A 23,403-nucleotide genomic window follows, 5' to 3' on the forward strand; every position below is an offset into this window, starting at 1 on the left:
TACATTTGTACTTCGATATAATCTCCCTATAAACCATCATGTCACAAGTGTATAGTCAATCCTGTCCTAGCGACCACCTGTAATCGGCGTTCACGTGCCTTAAGCGGCCACCTCCCCCCCCCCCCCCCCCCGATTTAAATGCACCTGTAATAAACGGTCACCAGTCTAACGCGGCCAGCGGTCACCTAAATCGGATCCCAAATCACTAAAATACCTGTATCGAGCGGGCACAAAAAAGTTTTACTATTATATAAAAGGGATATTTTAACAACAGCGACAAGGTGCGGCAAATAACCGATCTTCGCGCCTTCAGGAATACTAGTACCCATTCAGTCCCGACATCTCCACTGTGTATCAATTAAGAAAGTATGACTGCAATGCATCTAATTGCCTCTGGGTAGGCTATACTTGACACATGTAAATTCACTTACTATGACAATACACCGCATGAAGTAGGAATTAATTAAATGAAAAAAGAAAACAAACTTGTTGAGAAGGGTTAATTTAATACATTCCAGTTGCATTTTTTTCTGGAGGCCACATGTCAAAAGTTGATTTATAGTCAACTGTGAAGCACACATCCGTTGATTAGCAGTACAGACGGTAAAAAAAAAAAACTTGTTTAAAGACTATATGTGGCAACCTGTAATCAGCGGTCATCTGTCTTAAGCGGCCAGTTTTATCTACTCCCTTGTATGACCGCTTAAGACCTGATATGCCATTGCTGAACGGCCAGAGTGAAACAAACTGTTCTGTTGTATACATTTTTATCGTCTAATAAAATAAACCACAAAAAACAGCCGGACATAACATTTTAATATTACAACTGGTATACAGAATAGTTCATATTTTGCGTTTGATCATATCTGGAGGTACATACAAAATGTCATTGGTGTTATCTACATAATACGTACCTGAGCTATACATCTAAAGAAGAATAAACATGATGATGTATGCATAGTACTGTTGCACACATTGACGTAGTGACAATTTTATATTAGGATGCACCCACATGGGAATTAACATCAATGACAACAACTGTTTCTTTTAAACTACAAAACATATCGATACACTTCAAAATAAGGTTATAGGCATGCACTTTCCAATCATTACATTCACTTTTCTCTCATCCTCGGGTATATGGGACAGAGCTATTCCATGAAAGAAAGCTAGGTAAGAAATTTCTATCTGTCATCCTCGGGTATATGGGACAGAGTTATCCCATGAAAGACAGCTATGTAAGAAATTTCTATCCCACATAAGATATCACGTGCTTGTACTTAATATGACATCATATTAAAGTAGGATGGTGATGTGAGGTCATCAGACAGCAATTTTAAATTGATATTTTGTTATTAAAACCTTCATTATAAAAGCTATCTTGTCAATTTGTAGTGTCTGTGGAAACCTTTCGAGGAGGGGGTTTGTGTCCTCTCACTTGAGTAATGTGCTCTCATTTAATGACACTCTGAGAGTAGGTCCATAGAAACCCAGTGAGGAGGGGGTTGTGTCTTCATACTCCATCTTTAGAAGAGCTCTTCTTTGAAGAAAAGTCCATTATTGTGGAAACGATAGTGGACACTTCAGCCATAGCACCAAACCCTGAAACAAAATACTGACAGGTTATCACATGAGTGTGTGTGCTGTTTACAAATAAAGATTGGGAAAGAAAGAAAGGTTTTAGTTAACAATGCATTCAACACATTTTGGGCAAGACGTAAGAATTACCAAATGTCAATGATTAATAAATCAATGTGCTCTAGTAGTGCCGTTAACTATTCAACACATTTTAACAACAATGATATGGTGTTGGGGACTACAGAGAGAAAATGAGCTAGCGCCTCTCTTTTGGCTGGTCTTTTTCAATTAGCAGAACGAGATTTTTTATATACACCATCCCACAGACATAATCATTGTACAAACCACGGCCATATCGCATTACGAACATTACTGCTGTCAGAAAAACCATGTACAAAAGGACGAAAGAAAGAAGTGTTTTATTTAAAGACGCACTCGACACATTTTATTTATGGTTATATGGCGTCAAACATATGGTTAAGGATCACACAAATAATGAGAGAGGAAACCAGCTGTCGCCACTTCATGGGCTACTCTTTTCGATTAGCAGCAAGGGATCTTTTATATGCACCCATCCCACCGACAGGGTAGTACCTACCACGGCATTTGATATGCCAGTCGTGGTGCACTGGCTGGAACAAGGAATAGCCCGGTGGGCCCACCTACGGGGATCGATCCCAGACCGACCGCTGTCACTGGGCTACGTCCCTCCCCACAAAAGGCCGAGTGCCGGAATCGGTTGTACCTGAATCTCCACAGACGAGCATCTTCTCGACACACGGGATGTGCGTGTATCCCAACCCGAGCAGGACGTCCAGGTGCTGCCTCGTCAGTGGGTGTTCCCACATCATCGTGTTCATCGCCGGGGCAAACAACAGGGGGCGCTGCAGGTCCCACGCACGCACAACACATGTCTGTATGTAAAACAAACATAGGGAATAGTTTTGAACACACACACACACTCACCACGTATAGATATAGATAGATGGATAGATACATACATACATACATACATACATATATATATGTACACATATATATACGTTTGAAAAACGTACCAGAATAAGATGGATGGACAAACAAATGAATGACTTCACTGCACTTAAGAATGGATGGGTGGATGGATTGATGGTTGAATGGATGGATGAAGAGATGGAAGGATGGATGGTTCAATGAATAGATGGATAGATGGATGGATGGACAGTTGGATGGATAGATGAATGGTTGGATGGATGGATGGATGGTTGAATGGATGGATGGATGAATAATTGGATAGATAGATAGATGAATGGATACATGGACTGATGGTTCGATTGATAGATCAATTGATGGGTGATCTATATTCAGCGTAGGCTAACTGGGAGCTGAATGAATAGATCGTATCTATTTATTTATTCTACAGGTACAAGTATACCAAGCAGCATCTCACTGGATCAAAGTTCAAATTGCACCTAAATTTAAATATCACATTAAATACTGCCACACTTGTCATTGGAGAGTCATGACAATTACTGTAACAGGGCAGACAATTTTGCCAAATTATCTACCAAACTTCAAAAATTGCAGAAACATAGTCATTTTCAAACAAAATACCAATTATTACATAAAATTGTTTTGCCAAATTAAATCAAAGTTACCAATTGTATTTATAATTATCAACTAGTGAATTTGGTGAGTGCCAGAGCTAACCCTGTGTAATTTGTTCTCAACTAGTATCAGTGTTCTCAACTAGTATCGGTGTTCTCAACTGGTATCGGTGTTCTCAACTGGTATCGGTGTTCTCAACTGGTATCGGTGTTCTCAACTAGTATCGGTGTTCTCAACTAGTATCGGTGTTCTCAACTAGTATCGGTGTTCTCAACTAGTATCGGTGTTCTCAACTAGTATCAGTGTTCTCAACTAGTATCAGTGTTCTCCTTCAAACATACACGGTCCTACTAAACTGATGATGACAATTTGTTTTGCACTGAATTCCATGCAGTTTGTTTGATCAATGATGCATTCCATTATATAGATGCAGCACAATGTAAACACAGGTTTCTCTCAGTTACTCTATGGCTGACCACTTACAGTCTTTATACCTTTGGTGTGCAAGGTGAATGAAACATTGCATGCAGCAGTTTTCATCACATGATACCAGTCAGAATCATAAAGATGATTTAATATCGATTCCACCTCATAATCTTACACTTCTGATCCAAAATCTGGGATTCCTTGAAGCACAAACTCCTGCTAAATTGGCAGCCTGGTTACTATTGTCATGGGATTTGATTGGGTGGTTTACTCCTACATGTAATTGTTCATCAGTGTAGAGGGGCAGCCTGGTTACTATTGTCATCATGGGATTTGATTGGGTGGTTTACTCCTACATGTAATTGTTCATCAGTGTAGAGGGGCAGCCTGGTTACTATTGTCATCATGGGATTTGATTGGGTGGTTTACTCCTACATGTAATTGTTCATCAGTGTAGAGGGGCAGCCTGGTTACTATTGTCATCTCCAAGTTGCTCCGCGACCCGCATGTGTGCAGTGGAATGTGAAAGAGGTCTATTACTGAATCATCAATATCATTTGTAAAGTAAGTAACAATTATTACGTTTAGATGCATGGAAAAAGTTAAGACAAAACAAAATTGAAATACCAATAAATTGTCACAAAGTCCATGACTCAGTTTGGCAAGTGTATTTGCATCAAGTGGTGCGATCACCATCAGATCGGCCCATCGTCGTAGTTCAATGTGGAGAACCGGGTCAGACCTTTTCTTCCAACACTGAAAACACAAAACAGCATGTAGATAGCGGCCAATAAAGTGGTCTGCCTCACGACACTAGCGACTGCTGGTAGTAACTACTGAACCCTCTCTGAAGTTGTCAAACTAAGCCCACAGCTAAAGTTATTAAAGGACACGGATAGCCACAAGAAACAAGTACCATTTACAGTTGGAGAGACAAGGACTGGGATGTGGAGGTAGACCGTGAAAGAAGTTGAAAGATAGGAGGAACTGCCAGATTGAGAAGAAATGAGACGGAAGTCAAAAGATAATAATAACAAAACCCCCCAAAACAAAACAAGATTACTGCATGCAGATATGAAATGTCATAAGGACAGTGGTACTCCCTCTGGACAATCTTACAATTTTGACATTTCTGAGTTTATTTAAGCACAAATTATACGTGGGATTGATTAATTTGAAGTTATGTATCAGAAATTAATATAAAAATAGCAAAATATGGCAATAAACATTGACATACAAATACAAAATTAAGAAAACTACAACAAAATATCCATGTATCATTTGTGGGCAGTTATGAGTAAACAAAATTTGAAAACCAGCTTTGTTAATTTCTACTACTGACAGAAAATATAAAATATTATGATCAAATATATAGTTTTTTAAAATCATTTTTGTTCTTTCATTGCAACTTATTTTCATGTTAATATCCAATTTAGGTTCAAGCACGCTGCCATGGGCATACACCTCAGCTATCTGGGCTGTCTGTCCAGGACAGTGGGTTATTTGTTAGTGTTTAGTGAGAGAGAAGAGGGTGTAGTGGCCTTACACCTACCCACTGAGCTCTTAAGAACTCGCTCTGGGTTGGAGCTGGTACCAGTAATAGAAATAAGCAGAATGTTTTACTAATCCACTGGACAAATACATCTAGAAATCTACTTGTCCACCAATATTTTCACTTGTCTAAATAAATGTGTTATTTTATTTAAGTAGAAGGATGATATTTGTGTTGCTCAAAATGAAACTGCATTGAACAATTTTACTTGTCCACTGGACAACCAGTGAGGTACATTTTGTTTGTCCAAGTAGATTTTTACGTGTCAGGAAAAATGGACAAGTGCTTATTTTGAACGCTGTGAACCCTGCACCTACCAGCCTGTAGTCCGATGGCTTAAACACTGCGCTACCGAGGCCGGTTGTGACGGAACATGCTCTTATCTTTTCGCCTGTGGCGATGTTAATTGTTTTAGAGGGCCGTGCACAGCTTGATTATGTAATACCCCCGCGTGACCATACCCCCTAATACACACCCAGACCAGGTTTGGAGGCCATGTGGCCAGTAGTTCTGTAATAACTCCGGTAGTGCGGTTTATAACCGGGGTATTGCTGGCGAACTAGGCGACAGTAAGTCTGGCCATCTAAGAAAATATACCGACTCTGGGAGTTGTGGAAATATCATATGATAGGTGAGGTACCGCGTTGTGCCCCCCAGGCGATATTCGCTGTCTCTGAGATTTTTGAATAGATAGGATTTTAGATATATCGGGGAGAAACATTGGAAGTATCCAGGGGAACGGACGTTGTCCACTGAACGATCTATGTAAGTTCAGTCCGGACGTGGTAAATATATTTTTCTGCTCTGTTGTATAACCGTGATGTGATTGATGTGACTTTAAATATTTTAATACTGTATTATACCAATATTCTTTAGACAGTGTCTCCGGTAATCTGACGAAGTAAAATGTAGGCTTCACTGTTCTAATATTTTTATACGAGTATTGGTAATATAAAGCTTAGCCGGTCATCCTAGAGGACCTAGGTAAACTGTAGGTTATTGTCTTTATTGTGATAGGTACCAGTATTAATTCTGTATTACAAGGTTACTGAATGAGTAGCTAAGGGTTAATTAAAAATTAACCAGTTAAGAATAGAGTTGTAATTCCTTTATTAATTAAGTTCCCCTGGCAGCGTTTCTCAATTATCACACGTGTGCGTGTTGTATCACAGTGAAGTGATTAGAATATTGTGTAAACTAGACACCTAGTGATAACTAATTAAGTGATTAGTTCTGGGTTGTTATTATATTGTTGTTGTTAATTAACTACTGCGGCAAGTACATTTGTCAGCGTAGTGTTAATACAGATTCCAAAGTGTATTGTGTTTTGTTGTGTTTTCTAGTGAACTAAACGTGCTATATATATATATATATTTATATAAGATCTCATCTCTGATTATACCTAAAGCCGAGCCACTCAGGTATTAGACTGCCCGATACAGAGAGATCTAATAGATATACAGTTAGAAGAGATATTTGAATAATCGTGTTTTATTCAGTTACGGGTATTATAGGATCCCTGTGACACCGGTAAAAAAAGAAAAGGAAAAAGTTCTAACCTCCCACTCCTGCTGGTCTAAAAGCACTGGAACTGGCAAAGAGGTGGGATCAAAAAAGTGGGTTGCCTTCTCAGTAGCAACGACCTTGACCTCAGGCTGAAAAACGAAATCACCACAGGACCTTATATGTAGGATTCTAAATAAATAAAATAACAAAACAGTTTGTTTTGTTTAATGACACCACTAGAGCACATTGTTTTATTAATCATCGGCTATTGGATGTCAAACATTTGGTCATTATGACATATAGTCTCAGAAAGGAAACCCGTTACATTTTTCAAATAGTAGAAAGGAAAAAGGAAACGACACACTCAACACATTTTAGTTTACGGTTATATGGCGTCAGACATATGGTTAAGGACAACAGATATTGAGAGAGGAAACCTGCTGTTGTCACTTCATGGGCTACTCTTTTCGATTAGCAGCAAGGGATCTTTTATATGCACCATCCCAAAAACAGGATAGTACATACCACAACCTTTGATATGCCAGTTGTGGTGGAATGAGAAATAGCCCAATGACGGGCTATAAAGTTGATATCTTAAGTATAAAGAAAGAAGTGTTTTATTTAACAACGCACTCAACACATTTTATTTACGGTTATATGGCGTCAGACATATGGTTAAGGACCACACAGATTTTGAGAGGAAACCCGCTGTCGCCACTACATGGGCTACTCTTCCGATTGGCAGCAAGGGATCTTTTATTTGCGCTTCCCACAGGCAGGATAGCACAAACCATGGCCTTTGTTGAACCAGTTATGGATCACTGGTCGGTGCAAGTGGTTTACACCTACCCATTGAGCCTTGCGGAGCACTCACTCAGGGTTTGGAGTCGGTATCTGGATTAAAAATCCCATGCCTCGACTGGGATCCGAACCCAGTACCTACCAGCCTGTAGACCGATGGCCTGCCACGACGCCACCGAGGCCGGTCTTAAGTATAAAGATGATATCTTAAAGGGACAGACCCTACTTTCAGCCCATAAGTTTAGTTAATCTACAAACCTGTAAAACGTTTGGATAAAGTTACAATTGAGTGAAACATGAGTTTGTGACTTTGAAATGGTGAAATGCACTCTAAAAATAAGACTAAAACTCGACTCCATAGCTGTTACTTCTCAGACGCACGTGCGTTTTTAAAAATATGAGAAATGCATTCTGTGATATTAAAAACACCAGGATGACCTAAAACACTTCGAATGTACAGAAATAGATAATCTAACCAATAAAATGTAAATAAAGTATGATTTTAGGCTCTAACAGTCAAAAATATTCCTTAGTGTTTACAAACTAGGGTATGTCCCTTTAAGTATAAAGTTGATATCTTAAGACAGTAACTAGTTATTCTCCATTTATGCTTTTTTGACTGTTAGTGTTGGTATTAAAAACAAAACACTTAACTTCTTTGTAACTATATTAAGGCAGAAAAGCTCTAAGACAAATAATACAAGTTTATTAACACTATAGTCGTGTTTATATTTGGTTTATGGAAGGATATTACAGATCATCAGCCCTGGATGTGACAACCATACTATGTACCTAAATAAGATAAATTTTTATGCATTTCAGACAAAATTCTATCTATAATATTCTATAACCATTTGCAGTCACACACACACACACACACACACACACACACACACACACACACACACACACACACACACACACACACACACACACACACACACACACACACAAACTAAGCTTAAATGAGATAAAAGGTGGAAACATCACATACATCCTTCGATCATTAATTTAGAAGCGAGAATGCTGCTTTAAATATACTAATAATTACACCCATTTTATTATTTATACTCAAACACTACTACTAGTACTAGGCTATAAATAAATTGCCAACATGCAGAAACACAAGAATATATAAAATCCGTGCCTTTAAGTCAGTATTAAGCAGTTCATTTACTAGACCAGGAAGTTTGATAGTAGCAACACTTCCCGTGCATCCAATAAGTATTTTCATTTCATCAGTTCAGTCGACACAGAGAACAAAATAGGGTTCCCCCGATATTCCATGACGTCACAAGAATAAAAATAAAACTAGTCTCGTTTAACGTAGACTCCAAAGAAAAGGTTTTGCCTGAACGAGACTAAAATATGGCTGATGTGGACGAAGACGTGGTTTCTGCAGACGAAACTATTTTGTACGACCTGTCTCTTCAGTCTGAATGGTGTTTAGAAAATGACATTCTTGTAGGTTCATGATTAGTAACATTTATTTCAGTATTTGCTATGTTTTAAAACAAATAACACTGATTTAGGTCTATATTTCAATGGTTTTGACCAGTTTGGGGCCAATTAAAAATATTTTTAAATATTTCAATATTGGATCAATCTACTTTGAGAAAGTCATTCATAAACCTGAATCTCCTCTCACTTTAAAATTGTTACACGCAATTCTGTGTTGGAGAGCATTTAATAGAATTGTCAAACCAGCCTCTGAAATTTGTGAGAAGATAATTTTGTTCATGCATAACCAGGGAACATTTTGTACAGTTGCGATTCGCTACACAAATTACAAAAATTGCTGTACAATTCTAAAACATTAAATAGTTGTTATTACTCAGTTTTCAACTGATCACCAACTGTCGCTAATCAAAATGTTAAAAACAAAATGTTACCAGATCTCTGTGCAAGACTAGTTTTGCCAAATCCATTTTTCATCCGGGCATTGAATTTAGGACATCATTAACATGTTCATGGTTGCACATAGCCCGAGTACTCTGACTGTAAGAGAGCTAGACGGACATTTGGACATAAACACGCTCTCATTACAGTCAGAGACCAACCTATGTCTTTTTTTTGGCAATTCCTGACTACCAAACGGTAGGCAACGAGTCCCGCTCTAATACCACAACAATCCTATGTTTGACGTCAAATACCTTTACATCAATCATTTTCGAGTTAAGTGATACAAAAAAATCCACATATTAATCACTAATACACATACTACAGAAAGAAACCCGACAGCACCCACATTCAGCTACGCTTCGTGACACTCCGTCGCAACAATTGCAAAGCTCGGCGATCTATTTCGAGACTGGGCGATTCCGCCTTGTGCAGCAGTTACAGGGGCCGTCTCATATCAAGCGAAGTTACAACATGGAAGAGTTGGCTAATGCCGTTTTGGATGAATTTGGATTTCATTACGTCATTAAACCAAAACAATTACACATTATTGATTCCATTTTGAATTTGAAGGATACATTTGGGGTGTTATCGACAGGATACGGCAAAAGTATGTGCTACGTACTGCCTCCTCTTATGAGATGACCCCTGTAACTGCGGCACAAGGTGGAATCGCCCAGTCTCGAAATAGATCGCCGAGCTTTGCAATTGTTGCGACGGAGTGTCACGAAGCGTAGCTGAATGTGGGTGCTGTCGGGTTTCTTTCTGTAGTATGTGTATTAGTGATTAATATGTGGATTTTTTTGTATCACTTAACTCGAAAATGATTGATGTAAAGGTATTTGACGTCAAACATAGGATTGTTGTGGTATTAGAGCGGGACTCGTTGCCTACCGTTTGGTAGTCAGGAATTGCCAAAAAAAGACATAGGTTGGTCTCTGACTGTAATGAGAGCGTGTTTATGTCCAAATGTCCGTCTAGCTCTCTTACAGTCAGAGTACTCAGGCTAGGTTGCACAAATCCCAAATGGATTGCCAGAATTTGTTTTTGGGTAGCATATAAAATTTTCTGAGATTTACAAACTGATTTTGATGCCTATCCTGATCCATGGTGTTATATGTTTCCGTGAATCCCAGATTTTAGGTCAGAAGCATAAGATTATGAGATGGAATCTCAAATGACTAATGTATCTGTCAACGATAGAAATAAGATCAACAATAGAAATAAGCAGAATTTTTCACTAGTCTGACTAGAAATCTACTTGTCCGTCAGTATTTTCACTTGTCCAAATAAATGTTTTGTTCTATTTACAAGGACTATTTTTGACTGCTCAAAATGAAACTGCATTGTACATGTCCGCTAGACAACCATTGAGGTACATTTTGCTCGTCTAAGTACATTTTAATTTTTCAGGACAAATGGACACGTGCTTATTTCAAACACAGTGGACATGAAAGTCTTGGCCATTCTGATCATGTGACAAATTTAGTGCCAAATAAGTGTCTTTTTGCCAGAGATTGCCAAAATAATAAAATAAAAATAAATTATGTTTTAATTTTTCAAATAAAATAAAACTTTTTGTGTGTGTGTATGAAACAGAAAAATGAATACTGGACATAATAGAGGCTGTTAAAAATACTGGTTAAATTATGTAATGATAAGCAACTAAAACTGTCAACTGACCAATAGAAGGGATGATTTTCCGTTTCAGATTTTGCCACATTCCGTTTCAGATTTTTGCAAATTCCGTTTTTTTTTTTTTTTGTCTTCAATTAGTGTCATGTTTCATTGTTAGGAACTATATACATTTGTTTTATTGTTCCAGCTCTGAGCTGGTTTGCTATTGCTATTTTTTGTAAATACCTGTAAAAAAAAATAATTTTGAAACAAACTTAAAAAAAAAGAAGTGTATAAACCACACCACTTGGTTCCCACCTTCATCCGTAAATAAACTGCACCTTTAAATAAGCCGCGGTTAAAACAAAGCCACAAACTTAATTACGGTTAATTATTGTTTGTATTTAATAATAAAGAGATCCATTCTCCTTTAAATTGAAACAATAAATAATTGTTGATTGTGTGGCTTTCAGTTTCATTTCATTTGATGGATTATGGGTAAGTTTCATTTGTAAACAAAACACACCGTTGACAAAGCCCGCTATTTTCACGAAAATATGTATAAATAAATAAATAGATGACAACATTTTATTAGTTCCAGTATGATTACAAAGCGTGAAAAAAAAGAAAGAAAAAAGGGTACACGTAAGAATTACTAGTACTCACTGGATTACACATGTATGTTTCTCTATAACCTAACTAGCTTGCCGTGTGCACAAATTACATATTCAAACGAGGTCGGGTCAATCTGGATATAGGCCAGTGGTAGTAAACCGAAACTAAGCACTGTTCTGTCGATTGTTTAAAGTTTCGACATTATTTTATAACTTTAAAAAAATATATATTTGCCTAGAATTATATATTCAGAGCCGGTTTAAAGATCAACGGGGCCTGTAGCACAAATAATAGCTGGGCCCAATTCCCAAGATATATATTTTGCAACCCCCTCGTGGAGAAGAAAAAATGACCTGGGAAAATGTACACAATGCCTCACCGCGGGACCCCCCGAACCACAGGGCCTGTAGCATGTGCTACATATGTTACAATAATAAACCGGTGAGAAGAAAAGTAAAATGATATTTTTGTGTGCAATTTCGAAAACAATCGGTTCAGAAATAAATAACGTGTAGTAAATTCCGTAGCATGAAAAAAGGTGTTCCCCGTGGGATGGACTATAAATGTGAAATGTTTCCCTAAGGATTAACTAATATGCCCGAAGTTTTACAAAGTTACATTTTCCTACGAAAGGGTTGTGTAAGTTGGCTATGCTTATGAATCATAATAAGTATTATTGAAAAATATCGAAATTGAACGTACTAGAAATCTTATTATATAATCAACATTCTAAAATTGTATTAGTACATGTTTATTTTTATATTTCAAGTTAAATTTCACTGTGTAAAGTGACACGGGTAAACAGTCACATGCTTTGTTGCAAGCGTACGGCAATTAAGCGTAACTTCCGAGAATTAACGGTTCTGAAAATATTTAGGCATACAGTGCACTCCATGAAAGTTAGCATACCAAAACACTATGCTTATATTATCAATATTGAATCTTAAAACTACCAAAAATATTTATTATGGTGCTTGAACCAGAAATACAACTTTTGAAGGTTATTTTGTAAAAATCGCAAATTCCGTTTCAGTTACTAAATTCCGCAATTCCGTCCGTTTTTCCGTGATCGCGGAAAATCATCCCCTCTAGACCAAGGCTTGTTTCCATTTTATTTCGATTTGCAGACTGACTTTGGGTTTTTTAGTGTAGGGTTAAAAAGAATAGTGCATTTTCAAATAGCGAAGTGGGTAGAAATAAAGATGGGTGCAGTAAAATGTAGTAGGGTGAAGAAAAATAAAGGGGGAGCAGAAAAACAAAGTTGGGTTGCAAAACACGAAAGGGGGTGTAGTGCCTCCCTAAAATGGACCAGTGAGAACATGACAGACCATAAATGCCCCTACTTTATGGTTTTGCATTTGAAGTTTATGTACTTTGACAAATTATAAACATCAGTTCTCTTAATATAATCTTTCTAAAAATCATTAAAATGTCTCCACAAATTGTACCCTTCATACTCAGGCAGAAACCCGATGTAGTATCCCACTCATGGATACCTGACATTCAAATTAGGGTCTCCACGAGTACTCGGGCACAGGCCTAGTCTAGCAAGACTGGAGTCTGTTCACAGGACTCGAGTACCTGTGCAAGGAAGAGCACTCTCATTTTTTTTTTTTTTTTTTTTTTTACATCATTTTGCCATATTATTCTTGTCACCCATCACATTATAGGGCAATGATACATGGAGGGAAAAGAAAAGCCTAATTTGACCGTTTGGAATGCAATATAATGGGCCATCGTATCAATGGCATAATTTGGCATCATGTTCAGTGCTGGAATTAAGATGCCTAATGCTATTTTACTTTACTCCTTAGTCTCATTATTATCTAGTGTCGGGTATTCAGGTCTGTGTTAAGTTTGAAATGGGGATTTTGTAACCACAAACTGTCACCAAAAAAAATTAATGAAGTGATTTTCCCATTGATCTATGAAACTTGCTAAACAGCCTGCCACAAATTCATGATCAATGTTATTCATGATCAGTGTTCATCTTGCCTCATACTGGACTGCCATTTCACGGTCTTCTTGGCTTGCAATTCAACCGTCTGAACCAAGGTCTTCTGTTCACCATTTGGCATCTGTATTGTCTCTGTCCTCAAAAGCAAGACCTCCCTTCCTGTTCTCTAGAAGTACCTAGCTGACACAATTCACTGCCTCACTGAAATCATTCAACTCCGTAACCTTGGAGACAACCTTCTTCCCCCAAAAAATGGATTGTGAGGTACACAAATTCTCAAAAGACTGAGGCATCTAGGGATGTGAAAAGTCTTTTTTCCAAACGTTCACAAATTACATTGCCAAGACGACTAACTATGGTTGAGCTTAGGATGAATTTTAAATTTTTATTTTGATCTTCATAATCAGTAACAATCCCCATAGCAAACAACTTTTGTCAGCTGCACAAACTCCCAAGAGATTGAGGCAATTCAGGGTTGTAAAAAGTGTCTCCTTTTTGTTTTCTCCGAAAGTTCACAAAATACATTTCCCGAATTTGTGACTGTGACCACTAACAATGGTTGAGCCCCAGAGAGTTCGAGATGTTAGTCTACTCATTGAGCTTCATAATCAGCTGCAACAAAGGAACAAACCCCACAAACCAAATTACTTTTGAATAGACTGAATAACCTTGTTCTGAAGTTTAATATTGTTTGGCAGTCCAACATTTTTCCATGGAGGAAGTGATTGCTTACAATTGTCAGGTATTTTATGTATCCTTGATACCACAAAAATATCAGCTTTATTCACACACATTGCTAACCATATTCACCATCTAAAGCATCTGGGGTTTTATTTGCCAATAAATGCCTCCAACACTTGCTCCTACCATTGGGCTTTTTCTTGTTCCAGCCCATGTTTTTTCTGTTCTTTAAAGATTGGTTGTACAGTAGTTATTAGTAGAAAAATGCACATTCAAGCTACAAAAATACAAGGAAATATTTTTCATCTTCCACAGCTTGGGTGCTAAGTACAAAAGAAACCAGTCCTATGTTCTATTGTGGGGATTTTTAGTTTTCAGTGTTTTATCACCATGTGTTTCTAGTCTCCAATAATCGGCATAATTCCCCAACATTCACAAAAGGCTATGTCGTTTTTTATTCCTAATTTTGAACTAAAACATTCCCAAGATGAACATAGATATTCCTTTTGTTGATTATTAAATACAGATATATTCTGATATCGATACGTAACACTTGACAAACACCCCTTCCCTCACCCATAACATTTCATAATGCAAAATAGATAAATTATATTCATTTGAATATAAACAAGTACATGTATATGTATAGTATTCTTTTAAAATCTAACTTGGTTCAATTTTTAGAAATAAAACCCTGGTTTTGTGGTATCTCCTAAGTTCCATATGAAGATTGTGTGCACTGATTCTCATTATGGTAAATTGTCTGCGTTTTTTATTATTTGGTGTGCTGTCGTCCTGACGTGTTTGCCAGTCAACATCACCACGGGCCGGGAGATCTGTTTGCCTGCCATCCCATCAGCCTGGCAATTATATGTGTTTATACTGTATGATCATGTTTGTTCTGGCAGGTTTTGATTTGGTCCAGCAGAATTTGTAGCTTACTCCGTTACTGGACCAATTGTCCGGCAGGAATTTTAGCCAATTTCGACCCCAGAACAGTTTAAGTAAATAAAATTATCAGTGTTTTGAAGAGTATCTGACAATATTATATATTCTACATATTTCTACTGGAGTTCTTCTGTACAGTTTTTCTACAAATGGCACAGTACAATACCTTTGATATATTATTATACCTGTTGTCAACATTTGAAAAAGCAATGTGACCCCCCCCCCCCACCCAAAAAAAAAACCCACACCAAAAAAACCTAAAGCAATATGCCCCCACCCTAGAAAAAACAACAAACAAAGAAAAAGTAACAAGTTGTATTTACTGACATGTTGATTGTATCACACTTAGAATAAACTCACTACATACATGTATGAATAAACACACTACATACATGTATGAATAAACACACTACATACATGTATGAATAAACACACTACATATATGTATGAATAAACACACTACATACATGTATCATTAAACACACTACATACATGTATGAATAAACACACTACATGCATGTATCATTAAACACACTACATACATGTATCAATAAACACACTACATACATGTATCAATAAACACACTACATACATGTATGAATAAACACACTACATACATGTATCATTAAACACACTACATACATGTATCAATAAACACACTACATACATGTATCATTAAACACACTACATACATGTATCAATAAACACACTACATACATGTATCAATAAACACACTACATACATGTATCAATAAACGGATGGACACTGTGTTTCTAGGGAGGGTGTACAGCTCTTAGTGTAGGCACACTACATACATGTATCAATAAACACACTACATACATGTATCAATAAACACACTACATACATGCATCAATAAACACACTACATACATGTATCAATAAACACACTACATACATGCATCAATAAACAGGGATGGACACGGTGTTTCTAGGGAGGGTGTACAGCTCTTAGTGTAGGCACACTACATACATATATCAATAAACACACTACATACATGTATCAATAAACACACTACATACATGCATCAATAAACAGGGATGGACACAGGGTGTTTCTAGGGAGGGTGTACAACTCTTAGTGTAGGCACACTACATACATGTATCAATAAACACACTACATGCATCAATAAACACACTACATACATGTATCAATAAGCACACTAGATACATTTATCAATAAACACACTACATACAGGTATCAATAAACACACTACATGTATGAATAAACACTACATACATGTATGAATAAACACACTACATGTATCAATAAACACACTACATACATGTATCAATAAACACACTACATACATGTATCAATAAACACACTACATACATGTATCAATAAACACACTACATACATGTATCAATAAACACACTACATACAGGTATCAATAAACACTACATACAGGTATCAATAAACACACTACATACATGTATCAATAAACAGGGATGGACACGGTGTTTCTAGGGAGGGTGTACAGCTCTTAGTGTAGGCACACTATATACATGTATCAATAAACACACTACATACATGTATCAATAAACACACTACATACATGTATCAATAAACACACTACATACATGTATCAATAAACACACTACATACATGTATCAATAAACACACTACATACAGGTATCAATAAACACTACATACAGGTATCAATAAACACACTACATACATGTATCAATAAACAGGGATGGACACGGTGTTTCTAGGGAGGGTGTACAGCTCTTAGTGTAGGCACACTATATACATGTATCAATAAACACACTACATACATGTATCAATAAACACACTACATACATGTATCAATAAACACACTACATACATGTATCAATAAACACACTACATACATGTATCAATAAACACACTACATACATGTATCAATAAACACACTACATACATGTATCAATAAACACACTACATACATGTATCAATAAACACACTACATACATGTATCAATAAACAGGGATGGACACAGGGTGTTTCTAGGGAGGGTGTACAGCTCTTTGTGGGGTTTTTTAAAGTCATCTATCATATTCCATAGCATACTATTGTGACTAACATGCATTATATACTCTTCAAAAAAAGAAACGCAAAAGGGTACAAATGGGTTATAACTCCGATTTTATGTTTCCTACCGGTTCATGCTTTGTGAATATAAGGTCATTGCATGTCCCAAAAAAAATTCCCACGGTTACATTCGATAAAACGCAGCTACTGTACAATAAAGTTCCAAAATGTGAATATTCGCAAAAACGCAGCCACGTGTCATGGTAGTGTCATGGTTTCCGGGTAGTGTCATGGTGTGGGCAGCCATCTCACACACTGGCAGAACTGACTTGGTCCACGTGCAGGGCAACCTGAATGCACAGGGCTACATTGACCAGATCCTCCGGCCACACATCGTTCCAGTTATGGCCAACGCCAACGCAGTGTTCCAACATGACAACGCCAGGCCTCACACAGCACGTCTCACAACGGCTTTCCTACAGAACAACAACATTAATGTCCTTCCTTGGCCATCGATATCACCGGATTTGAACCCAATTGAGCATCTATGGGACGAGTTGGACCGACGCCTCCGACAGCGACAACCACAGCCCCAGACCCTGCCCGAGCTGGCAGCAGCCTTGCAGGCCGAGTGGGCCACCATCCCCCGGGACGTCATCCGTACTCTGGTTGCTTCAATGGGCAGGTGGTGCCAGGCAGTTGTCAACACACGCGGAGGCCACACCCGGTATTGACTCCAGATGACCTTGACCTTGGTGGTGTGTCCTATCACTTAATCACAATGGACTAGAGTGAATTGTGAACAATCCTGCAACATTTGGTAATTATCGGACTCACCATTCAATAATTAAATCAATTCTCCAAATGTTACGACAATGTGGTTTTGCGTTTCTTCTTTTGAAGAGTATATATAACAGACATCCTTCCTAAGTAACACCCAGTTGGTCCATATATTATACATCGAGGTACAGATTTAGGATTTTTCACTGGTAGGGGTCTAATGTTTAAGAAAGTGCGCCTCTAATATTTAGGGAAAAGATAAAAATTTTTTTAGAAGGATGCAAACCTACAGTAATCAAAATAGAGTTAACATACTATCTACATAGGAATCTTCAACAGTAATATCAAGCTGACCACGATATTACATCTTCCTCAATAAACATTGGATTTTGGGGGGGGGGGGGCATTTTAGATTCCACATGGGGGTGCATACCCCAGCACCCTCCCCTTGAATCTACACCTGTTACATCTCTCTCACTGAATGTAAATAAATGCATTGTATTCATCCTTTAAAAGAGTCAATTGTTTTGACACTTCCATTGTTTAGGCTATGTATGTGCACACAGCCCCCAAAACCCTCTAATCCTCCCTTCCCACCCCACCCCACACACATACATCCAGTACCCACCCCTAGGATCCATGCTGAATAAACCCAAGTCCACCCTAAACATGTACGACATGTAATGATGTGCATGTGTCAGTATGAAGGTGTTGATGTTCGAACCTCTTTTGTGATTAGACACCTGATAAAGTCATGGGAGGTTATTTCAGAGTTCAACAGTACAAACTGGACTCCACGTTATCTAACTGATGCATCAAGCTTATCAAGCAGAGTCCGACATCTAAAACTCTTTCTGTGAGGCTAAGTCAAATACATTTCCATTGACAAACTTTACTCAGGTCCATGTATCAGTTGTAACTGCATCAAACTTACCAGATGGGGCGGGACATAGCTCAGTGGTAAAGTGTTCGCTTGATGCATGGTCGGTCCAGGATCAATCCCCATCGGTGGACCCATTGGGCTATTTCTCATTCCAGCCAGTGCTCCACAACTGGTGTAACAAAGGTCATGGTATGTGCTATACTGTCTGTGGGATGGTGCATATAAAAGATCCCTTGCTGTTAATAAAAAAAGAGTAGCCCATGAAGTGGCGACAGCAGGTTTCCTCTCTCAATATCTGTGTGGTCCTTAGACATACACACATGTATGTCTGATGCATATAACTGTAAATACAATGTACTGAGTGCATCATTAAATAAAAACATTTCCTTCAAACTTATCAGATTGTTTCTGTATGGCCAAATCAAATACATTTCAGTTTACAAACTTTACCCAGTTACATGCAATGATGTATCAATTTTTACTGATGCATTAAGCTTATCAAGTAAAGTACGACGTTTCTGTTGTTTCTGTAAGGTTTAGTCAAATACATTTCTCTTTACAAGTTATATCCAGGAACATGTATCAGTTTGGCTTTATCTCTGACTTGCTGCCCAGTTCACTTATTTTGATTTTAACTTCCAAAGTGTGAAATCAGATTGAATGAATTCCTTAAAACGTTCAAGAGGCTAAAGGGTAGAGTGCTCACCTGAGGTGGAATCATCAGTGTTTTATCATCAGTGTTTTATCATCAATCTCTCTTGATGGACTCGGCGTTTCCCAACTATACTCTTATACACGCATATCTTGATGGACTCGGCTTTTCCCAACTATACTCTTATACACGCATATCTTGATGGACTCGGCTTTTCCCAACTATACTCTTATACACGCATATCTTGATGGACTCGGCTTTTCCCAACTATACTCTTATACACGCATATCTTGCTGTTAGGGCGGGATGTAGTCCAGTGGTAAAGCATTCGCTTGATATGCAGTCGATCTAGAATTGATCCCCGTCAGTGGGCCCATTGGACTATTTCTCGTTCTAGCCAGTGCACCATGACTGGTATATCAGATGCCGTGGTATGTACTATCCTGTCTGTGGGATAGTGCATATATAAAAGATCCCTTGCTACTAATGTAGGGCTAGCTCTGGCAGTCGCCAAATTCGCCAATTGCTGGGTTTGTGCAATTTTTGAAGTTTAGTAGACAATTTGGCAAAATATTTTGCTGACCCAGACCCAGCCCTTAAATGAAAAAAATGTAGCGGTTTCTTCTCTAAGACTATATGTCAAAATTATCAAATGTTTGACATCCAATAGCCGATGATTAATAAATCAGTGTGTGCTCTAGTAGTGTCGTTAAACAAAACAACCAACTCTTGCTGTTTTTCAGTAAGGGTAACCTATGTGGATACAATAGGTTCTCCTCTCTCTCATTATCTCTTAACCCAGGGTAACCATAATTACAAACCCAACACCCTCTCTCTCTCTCTCTCTCTTTCTTGATTTCTCAACCAGGTGTCACAAAAAACCCCACCCCACACCAAATAGCCATTATTTTAATAGTTTAAAATGTGCTGAGTTGACATTAAATTTTTTTATTAGTTTTATAGCCTTTCCCATGCAAGTGTCGTCTTTTCATTTGTCTGGATTACTACGGTAATTGATTGTCTGCAGTAGTAATCTTTGAACCTTGTATATATGAATAGCCAAGCCATTCTGAGCACAATGTTTTAGAATTGTGTTGTGATCTTTGAAACTTCAGTTATAATGAATAGCAACTACTGTTTAACATGTAGAATTTTGTAACAATATCAAAAACCCGCTATGGGATACTGAACAAAATGTTTTCAGGCTTTCTGCCCAGAAAATAATTTGAGGGTACATAATAAAAGCAAAACAGATCATAAGTTCCGCTACTAGGTGGTTATGTGTTTGAAATATTGTGAAACTGGACACTGAATTTCATGTACTTCTGACAAATTTTGAACAGTGGTTTTCTTACTATAATCTTTTTAAAAAATGTTTTTAAAAGGTACCCGTTAAATTTTACCTTTTGTGCCCTAGCTCTGGCAGAAACCCTGGTTTCCCAGAAATGTGGCAGATTTCCCATCTAAGACTATATGCCAGAATTACCAAACGTTTGACATCCAGTAGCCTATGATTAATAAATCAGTGTGCTTTAGTGGTGTTGTTAAACAAAACAAACTTTCACTTTAATATAAGATTCCATGCTACTAATGGATAAATTTATGTAGCAGGTTTGACATCCAGTAGCCGATGATTAATAAATCAGTGTGCTCTAGTGGTGTTGTTAAACAAAACAAACTTTTAACTTGTTGGATTGTTGGTCATTAAACGAAACATTACTTTTGTCTGGCCTAACAGACTAAGGAAATGAGAGCACTGATTGTTTCCTATCTGCTGTGTATGTACACATGTATATATAACACTGATCTGTGCTGGTGTATTCATTGATGTACACAACAGTGTCACTCATTGACTACGCTGAGTTTATATAGTATAATATACATGTACATGTGTGTTGTACCATAGTGCATTGAGAGTACACACGCGCGATGAACAGTTCAAAACTCTGGCAGCTCTGGTCAAGTACGTTACAGACAAAATTAGTGAGTGTTGAGACAGTTTGGTGTTTCGTCTAACAGCATTGTGTATTATGTAACAATTGTGTCTTACACCATGTATTGTGTAACAATTACCGGGTATGACATTTATGATGTCTTTACCTTGTATACATGTATGTGTGGAATTGTTTGGGTTTTTTTGGGGGGTTTTTATGTTTTATTATTTGATATTATTATAATACTGTAAATTTGAGCTGCAATGAATAAACCAGGTGATGAATATGATACATATCATGAATATGAGGTTTCGAATACGAATAAGTATTCACTGTGGTACTGACGTACAAATTGGATCTTTTATTTGCGCTTCCCACAGGCAGGATAGCACAAACCATGGCCTTTGTTAAACCAGTTATGGATCACTGGTCGGTGCAAGTGGTTTACACCTACCCATTGAGCCTTGCGGAGCACTCACTCAGGGTTTGGAGTTGGTATCTGGATTAAAAATCCTATGCCTCGACTGGGATCCGAACCCTGTTGACCGATGGCCTAACCACGACATCACCGAGGCCGGTCATAATATTTAAAAAGTCATTGGCTTCGGGCCACCATATTCTAGAACACGTTTTAATTTTTTAATTTTTATTAGCCATTGGGCTTGGCCAGTGAAAGTATTTACTTGACCAAGTGTAAAAACCACTAGCCACTGGCTACAGTATACTAGAAGCACTGATTTGATGGCTTTAACTTCAACCTTTGGAATATGAGACTATGAGAATTCAACAGTTAATTAAAAATAAATAAATTATAATAAACAGTCAAAAACCAAGTATTGTAACATTTTCTGGCAGTAGAGATCAGTTTAATCACTAAAATTATGGGGGTATTTTTTTTTTTTTTTTTTTTTTTTTGTGGGGGTTGTTGTTATTGTAAAGTAAATATAATGCCAAATTTTTAAAGGTTGCATAATTAGATAATCAATTATAATTATTCCATTGGGGATTACAATGAGTATCAAAGGCTGTGGTATGTAGTGTTCTGACTATAGCAGTATAGGAACGTCCAAAGATCCCTGTCCTCATAGATTATGTGTGAGAATTAGCAAATGTTTGACATCCAATAACGGATGATTAATAATTTAATATACTCTAGTGGTGTTGTTATTTCTTTCAGACGAGAACTTCAAGAGAAAGGGACAAAGCATCCATTGTTGGAAGAGTCGCCTCGGCAACACAGAGTTAGTATTCCTGCTGGTCGCCATGATGGCTTGTAAATAAAGTTTGCATACAGACATGTATACCGTTATAATCCCAGTTATATAGTTGTAATTATTTCTATACAACCTCTTTTTATTTTGATACAATAATGTATCATACTGTAACATCATTGTATTTGATATATATTATTTAGAAAGATATATAACCCAATTATATTTGTATGTAACCTCGTTGTGTTTGATACATTCTGTTTTTCTCTTGTGTTGCAGGAACTGCATGGACGTTTCTACGAACGCTAGGTGTACCTCTGCAGTATGTAGATTGTTTCTTATTCACAACATGTACATGTATCTCCTTCCTTTGTGTAGTCCTGGCCATATTCTATACATATATGTATATCTCCTTATTTTAACGATATCTCCTGACTTTAACACTTGTCAGGTTCTGTGTTACCTAACTGGTCCAACTGAAGAAAATAGATTTCATCCCCATCATTGTCTGTCTGTAAGTCTGTCTGTCTGACTGACTGACCATCTGTCTGTCCCACACATTGTTTTCTGAATGGCTTTTTCCCAATGCCTTGAGATACTGAGCTGAAATGTTTTATATAGGTTTATCATGTACTGTTACAGATGAGATTTTACCTTCATGGCAATTTATCCATTTTTGACACAGTTATGGCCCTTGAATATAGGCAATATGAAAAAAAAATTAATTGACTTTTCCTTTTGC

The 23,403-nt window shown here is 37.5% G+C and overlaps 2 protein-coding genes across 3 annotated transcripts in view; one reads left to right on the forward strand and one right to left on the reverse strand.

Annotated features, from left to right (window-relative positions):
• Positions 1-801: 801 nt before the first annotated feature.
• Positions 802-8,749, reverse strand: LOC121379489 (phosphopantothenoylcysteine decarboxylase-like). The gene is made up of 5 exons (XM_041508136.1): positions 8,598-8,749; positions 6,703-6,798; positions 4,219-4,347; positions 2,324-2,492; positions 802-1,602 (listed from the first exon to the last, which is right to left on the reverse strand). The coding sequence occupies exons 1-5, from the start codon at positions 8,682-8,684 to the stop codon at positions 1,514-1,516; spliced, it is 570 nt and encodes a 189-aa protein (XP_041364070.1). The 5' UTR covers positions 8,685-8,749; the 3' UTR covers positions 802-1,513.
• Positions 8,750-8,785: 36 nt separating this feature from the next.
• Positions 8,786-23,403, forward strand: part of LOC121379474 (neuroblastoma-amplified sequence-like) — a 112,547-nt gene continuing 97,929 nt past the window's right edge. The window contains exons 1-3 of one of the 2 annotated variants that reach the window (XM_041508127.1): positions 8,786-8,914; positions 22,628-22,691; positions 22,941-22,983. In XM_041508127.1, the coding sequence (XP_041364061.1) occupies positions 8,819-8,914; positions 22,628-22,691; positions 22,941-22,983 (203 nt within the window). In that variant the 5' untranslated portion in view covers positions 8,786-8,818. The remainder of the gene's footprint in view (positions 8,915-22,627; positions 22,692-22,940; positions 22,984-23,403) is intronic. The other variant, XM_041508121.1, reaches the window with a different exon arrangement.

The sequence above is a fragment of the Gigantopelta aegis genome, chromosome 2 (assembly GCF_016097555.1).
Source record: "Gigantopelta aegis isolate Gae_Host chromosome 2, Gae_host_genome, whole genome shotgun sequence".
In the NCBI taxonomy this organism is placed as follows: Eukaryota; Metazoa; Mollusca; class Gastropoda; order Neomphalida; family Peltospiridae; genus Gigantopelta; species Gigantopelta aegis.

Coding starts and splice junctions, on each gene's coding strand:
- LOC121379489 (XM_041508136.1), bottom strand. CDS start 8,684: ATGAAAATACTTATTGGATGCACGGGAAGTGTTGCTACTATCAAACTT. Junction 4,348..6,702: donor TAGACCAGCAGGAGTGGGAG/GTTAGAACTTTT, acceptor TTGTGTTTTCAG/TGTTGGAAGAAAAGGTCTGA. Junction 1,603..2,323: donor GCTCGTCTGTGGAGATTCAG/GTACAACCGATT, acceptor ATTTTGTTTCAG/GGTTTGGTGCTATGGCTGAA.